Source organism: Giraffa tippelskirchi, chromosome 7 (genome assembly GCF_054371585.1).
Source record: "Giraffa tippelskirchi isolate mGirTip1 chromosome 7, T2T-mGirTip1v1.2.pri, whole genome shotgun sequence".
In the NCBI taxonomy this organism is placed as follows: Eukaryota; Metazoa; Chordata; class Mammalia; order Artiodactyla; family Giraffidae; genus Giraffa; species Giraffa tippelskirchi.
Genome location: NC_137281.1, coordinates 11,407,121 through 11,412,398, shown reverse-complemented (window position 1 = coordinate 11,412,398; position 5,278 = coordinate 11,407,121). Strand labels below are relative to the sequence as shown.

At 46.4% G+C, this 5,278-nt stretch overlaps 1 protein-coding gene across 1 annotated transcript; it reads left to right on the top strand.

The window, feature by feature from the left end:
* The first annotated feature begins 218 nt into the window (after positions 1 to 218).
* Positions 219 to 3,710, top strand: LOC145512923 (seminal plasma protein PDC-109-like). Its single transcript, XM_081507630.1, has 3 exons — positions 219 to 294; positions 2,814 to 2,942; positions 3,571 to 3,710. Exons 1-3 carry the CDS (start codon positions 219 to 221, stop codon positions 3,708 to 3,710), a joined length of 345 nt encoding a protein of 114 aa, XP_081363756.1.
* Positions 3,711 to 5,278: the final 1,568 nt, after the last annotated feature.

The following is a 5,278-nucleotide window of genomic DNA, read 5'->3' as shown; positions in this document are numbered from 1 at the left end:
ATGCATTTCAAACCACTGAGGCTTGGAGGCATTAAACTGCCAGCCAATGTCCTGTACTTTCCATCTGAGAGATAAACTTGAACTTCATGCTCTCAGGCTGGGGAATGATCAAGCATTATCCAGGTGTGCTTGATTCTTATCAGGTTGAAGGGATGTTGAGGTCGCCGATTATAAAAGGAGCAGATGGATGCTGGTCAGTCACAGGAGAGCAAGCAACCATGGCACCGCGTTTGGGGCACTTTCTGATTTGGGCTGGCGTGTCCATGTTTCTACAACTGGACCCTGTGAATGGAGGTGAGAGAGGGGAGATGGGCTAGAATTGGTGAGAGAGATCCTGCCCCAGACGTGGACTGATGTGTAAAAGTCATGATAATAATAATAGTGGTTACAAATATGTCTCCCATTTCTTGAGTATGTCCCAAGGGCAAGACGCTATGAAGGGTTTCACATTTTATTAATTTTCCACCAACTCTATGACACTGAAACCCAGGTGAAAGTAAAGCCAAAGGCCTTTTTGGGAGCTGCCTCATTCCTAAATCTCCATTGCACCGTTCCAGACATGGGCAACCTACTCCCAGCATTGGTTATGTTGTTCAAATGAAGAGTTTTTCTATCTTTGTAGAGTTTACTGTTTGAAATATTGGGTTGGCCAAAAAGTCTGTTCAGATTTTTCCATAACATTGTGGGAAACAAGAAGAACAGTGTGGTCTCTAGGCAGGTCCTATGAATTTTCTGCTACAACAGTGTCTCTGCTTTGTGGCTGAATCCATGTGGGTCCATAGGCAAGCAGTGAGAACATGTCAGTGTCTCCCTCACCTGTTCTGTTAGCCTTCTAGTCAGCAAGTCTGTCTGTTCAGGGTAAACAAGGACTTCAAAATATAAAAGAAGATGAAAGTTAGAGATGCAGGGCAGGTCCCACTACAGATGAGATCCTGGTTGTGGCCCTGCTTTGTTCTTTTTGGTTGTTGTTATTTTCTGTTATCATGTTTTCGGTTTTTTATTTTTAACTGAAGGATAATTGCTTTACAGTGCTTTGTTGGTTTCTGTCATACAACACCTCCAGTCAGCCATAGGTGCATATATATATAGATATATGTGTGTGTATGTGTGTGTTTATTTGCTCAGTCATGTCCAACTCTTTGTGACCCCATGGACAGTAGCCCACCAAGCTCCTCTGTCCATGGGGATTCTCCAGGCAAGAATACTGGAGTGGGTTACCTGGCCCTCCTCCAGGGGATCTTCCCAACCCAGGAATTGATCCCAGGTCTCTCGCATTGCAGGCAGATTCGTTACCATCTTAGCCAGGAGGAAAGCCCATATATGTGTGTGTGTGTGTGTGTACATATATTCATATATATTTATATATGCATATGGGCATCTCATGGGTTAGTGGTAAAGGAATCCAATCGCCTATGCAGGAGGTGCAGGAGACACTGGTTCAATCCCTGGGTTGAGAAGATCCCCTGGAAGAGGAGATGACAACCACTCCAGTATTCTTGCCTGGAGAATCCCATGGCCTTAGGAGTCTGGTGGGCTACAGTCCACGGGATTGCAAAGAGTTGGATGCAACTGAGCACGTGCACACACACTTACATATGCATATATGTCTGCTCCCTCTTGAACCTCCCTCCCACCCACCCACCCTCCTGTCCCTCTAGGTTGACAGCAGAGTGCTGGGCGGGGCTCCCTGTGTTATATAGCAGCTCCCCACTGGCTATCTATTTTACACAGGGTGGTGTATATATGTCCATGCTACTCTCTCAGTTTGTCCCACCAAACCCTGACCGTGCTTTGTTCCTGCTTCTCCTCCATCAGTCTCCTTTTCTCCTGCTTTTCTTCCAGATCAGGAAGGTGTTTCTACTGAACCTACCCAAGACAATTCTTCTGCTGAATTACCTGAAGGTAGTGTTCCTGGTGCAGACACCCAAGACAATCAACAAGGGAAGAGAAGGGCAACAAGAGAACAGTCCAGTGCAACAAACTAACATGCGTGGCAGGGTCACTGTGACGAGGATTCTCCAAAGACGTATCACAAGCATGAGCTCATGTTACCCTCTCAGTCACACACATACCCCCAGGGGGTATCCAAACCAGCACTGGGGATGAACATTTTGTAGCTGGTGGGATTGGACTCTGAACACAGGGTTCAGGCTTCAGAGCTGGTGTCAGATGCTAAAGTAGAAACTCCCCCAAATTCACATCAGTACACAAAACCTCCCAATTTATATCTTTTTAACATGTCAACTAGTCACTCTTTACAGCTTCCCAGGTGGTGCTAGTGGTAAAGAACCTGCCTTCCAGGGCAGGAGACTTAAGAAACACAGGTTCGATCCTTGGGTGGGGAAGATCCCCTGGAGAAGGAAATGGCAACCCACTCCAGTATTCTTGCTTGGGAAATCCCATGGACAGAGGAGCCTGGCTGGTTACAGTCTATAGGGTCTCAAAGAGTTGGACACAACAGAAGCAACTTAGTAGTCACTCTTTATATCACTTTCTCTGTATCTATAGACAGACACTACAGAGCAACTCAGCACAGCTCAGCACATAGACAGGCTTATATTTCTAAATAAAATTTTCTCCACTGTCAAAAAATAAATAAAGTAGAAACTTCCTGAAAGTAGAGAAGCCTTCCTAGTCCCTGAGGGAGGGACCACACCACATTGACCTTGACATCCCTGATGCTTAGCAGGGTGCTCTGTACCCAACAGGTTTGGGGCTGATGGGCAGGCTTGAATGGAGATTATGCCAGAGTTACCACAGACATCATGAAACCCAAAATGCCAAAGAAGCGAACAATGTCTTTCTTATTTCAGGTGAATGTGTTTTTCCATTCACCTATGGAAACAAAAAGCATTTTGACTGCATATTCCATGGTTCCATATTCCCGTGGTGTTCCCTCGATGCAGAGTATGTAGGAAGATGGAAATACTGTACTAAGAGAGGTAAGTGTTCAGCCTGTCCTCATGTGAGGAACACCTGACTTCCCAGATGAACGGGGGAAGTCCATACTTGTCTCCTAGAGGGAAGACTTGGACATGAGTATGAGCAAGCTCTGGGAGTTGGTGATGGACAGGGAAGCCTGGCATGTGGCAGTCCATGGAGTTGCAAAAAGTTGGACACGACTGAGCGACTGAACTGAACTGAGAGGGTAGTCTCAGGCGTCTCCTGATCCAGCCCCATGTGTTCCATTCATGTCCCTTTCTCTCTCTCTCTCTCTTTTTTGGCTGCTCTGGGTCTTTGTTGCTGCGCCCAGTTCTTCTCTAGTTGCAGTGAGTGGGGTCTACTCTCCATTGGTGTGTGGGCTTCTCATTGCAGTGGCTTCTCTTGCTGGGGAGCACAGGTTTCTAGGAGCACAAGCTTCGGTAGTTGCAAGGTGTCAGCTCAGTAGTTGAGGTGCCTGGGCTTAATAGCTCCTCCGCCTGCCGGATCTTTCAGACCAGGGTTTGAACCCATGTCCCTTGCATTGCAAGGCATTCTCTACCATGGACCACCAGGGAAGCCCCCTTTTCCCTTGATACGATTAAAAATAACCCTCCCAATTAATGTTTCACCCATCCTTCTATTTTTCAGACTATGCCAAGTGTGTCTTTCCTTTTATCTATGGAGGCAAGAAATATGAGAGTTGCACAAAAACTGGGAGTATTATCCGGATGTTTTGGTGCTCAGTCTCTCCAAAGTTCGACGAGGATAGAGCTTGGAAGTATTGCTAGCCATCAAAAGAGGTAAGAGTGTCCGGGGAGGGTGGGAAGAGCCAGGGGTGAGCAGGGAAGAGACAGAGCTGGATAAAGAGGTGGAGTCAGATGCCCAGTGAGGAGAGAGGAGACAGGTGGAGGGAGGGGATGAGGGAGAAAGATGCAGGAGGAAGAGTGAGGAGCAGAAGTTCATGAGGAGAAACGTGCAGAGAGGATGAAGAGGAGAAAGGGGACAAAAGATGGAAACAGAGGAAGAGACAAAAGCAAATATGCAAACAGTGGAGAGAGGAGAGTCCCAGAGGGAAGGAGAAAGAGAGTTTGCAGGATGATGGAAGGAGAAGGATCTGGGAAGGATCAGTGCCAAGACAAGGTGGAAGAGAAGGTGAGAGAAGGGCAGAGAGAGGACAAGAGTCTTAGGAAAATGTGTGAGATAGCAGAATCGAGACAGGAAGAGCAGAGAGCAAAGGAGAAATAGACCTTTGCCCTCCGTGGGACTGACTGAGAAGCAAAATAGACTCATTAACATTGACCCCAAAACTATGTTCAGTTACTGTCCAGCGCATCCGCCCATGGCCATGGATGCAGTCAAGCCTTTGAAACCCCAGTGAAGAAAATCAAGAAATCTCAAGCATGAAGGTGATGCTCTGAAAGACAGAGGTGAAATCCTTTCCCTACATCTCTGCCATGTTCCCCCTGTGCATGGGTCCAATCAATAAACCACTTTCTCTGCAGGTGTGGTCATTTTTTTCCCTCCACAAAGAAACCTGTGGATCGACTGGGAGGGTCTCAGCGTGCTCAGGTTAACCAGGCAGGATCTTCTTGTCTTCCTTTCCCTTCCTTGGGGTCCCGATGGAAAATCAATACACATCACAATTGTCCCGCCTGGTGGCTTGATTGATAGGTGAAGACCTGGTGGTAAGATTTGAGGTGGGGGGAGGAGGGTCCCAGAAGGTATGGAGGACTGCTCCTTGTCATAAAAGATTTGTCTTTTCCCAACTTAGCTGAAATGTTATTCCTTCCTGGACCTGTTCTCTGACTCCGTAGGATAAGCAGTCTGGATCATGTCTTTCCAGTTCATCCTTTCTTTCCTTAAAATTAAACTGCCCATCTTCCACAGGGGGCTGTAATTTGGAGAAGGGTCAGGATGGACTGTGTTTTCCCTGACCTCAGTACTAGTACAGAATCTGGCACATCCTTGGTATTTATCAACAGGACCACTCTCCTTTTTAAAACAAACAGCAATTTTAGACAAACATTTCCATCACTAACTGGGTCTGATTGAAAAAAGGTTAAATTTATCCGTGTTAGAAATAATGAAGGGCCTGAAAGGACCTGATCACTAAATTTTATCCTGGTCAAAAACACCCGGTGGCAAAACAAAACAAAACAAAAACACCCAGTGCCTATGTAAGGAATCCACGAGACCTAGTGATGGACTTCTGTTCGCCATCTAGGGAAGAGGTACACAGATGTTTAATCACTGTGCAGGAAGGCTGTGTTGATAGAATATTTGTCCTCTGTGATTTAAGGCCAGAGACTCAGAGCCTCACTTGAAACCAGGACAAAAATAATTTTAAACTTAAAAC

Coding starts and splice junctions, on each gene's coding strand:
- LOC145512923 (XM_081507630.1), top strand. CDS start 219: ATGGCACCGCGTTTGGGGCACTTTCTGATTTGGGCTGGCGTGTCCATG. Junction 295..2,813: donor ACTGGACCCTGTGAATGGAG/GTGAGAGAGGGG, acceptor TTCTTATTTCAG/GTGAATGTGTTTTTCCATTC. Junction 2,943..3,570: donor GAAATACTGTACTAAGAGAG/GTAAGTGTTCAG, acceptor TCTATTTTTCAG/ACTATGCCAAGTGTGTCTTT.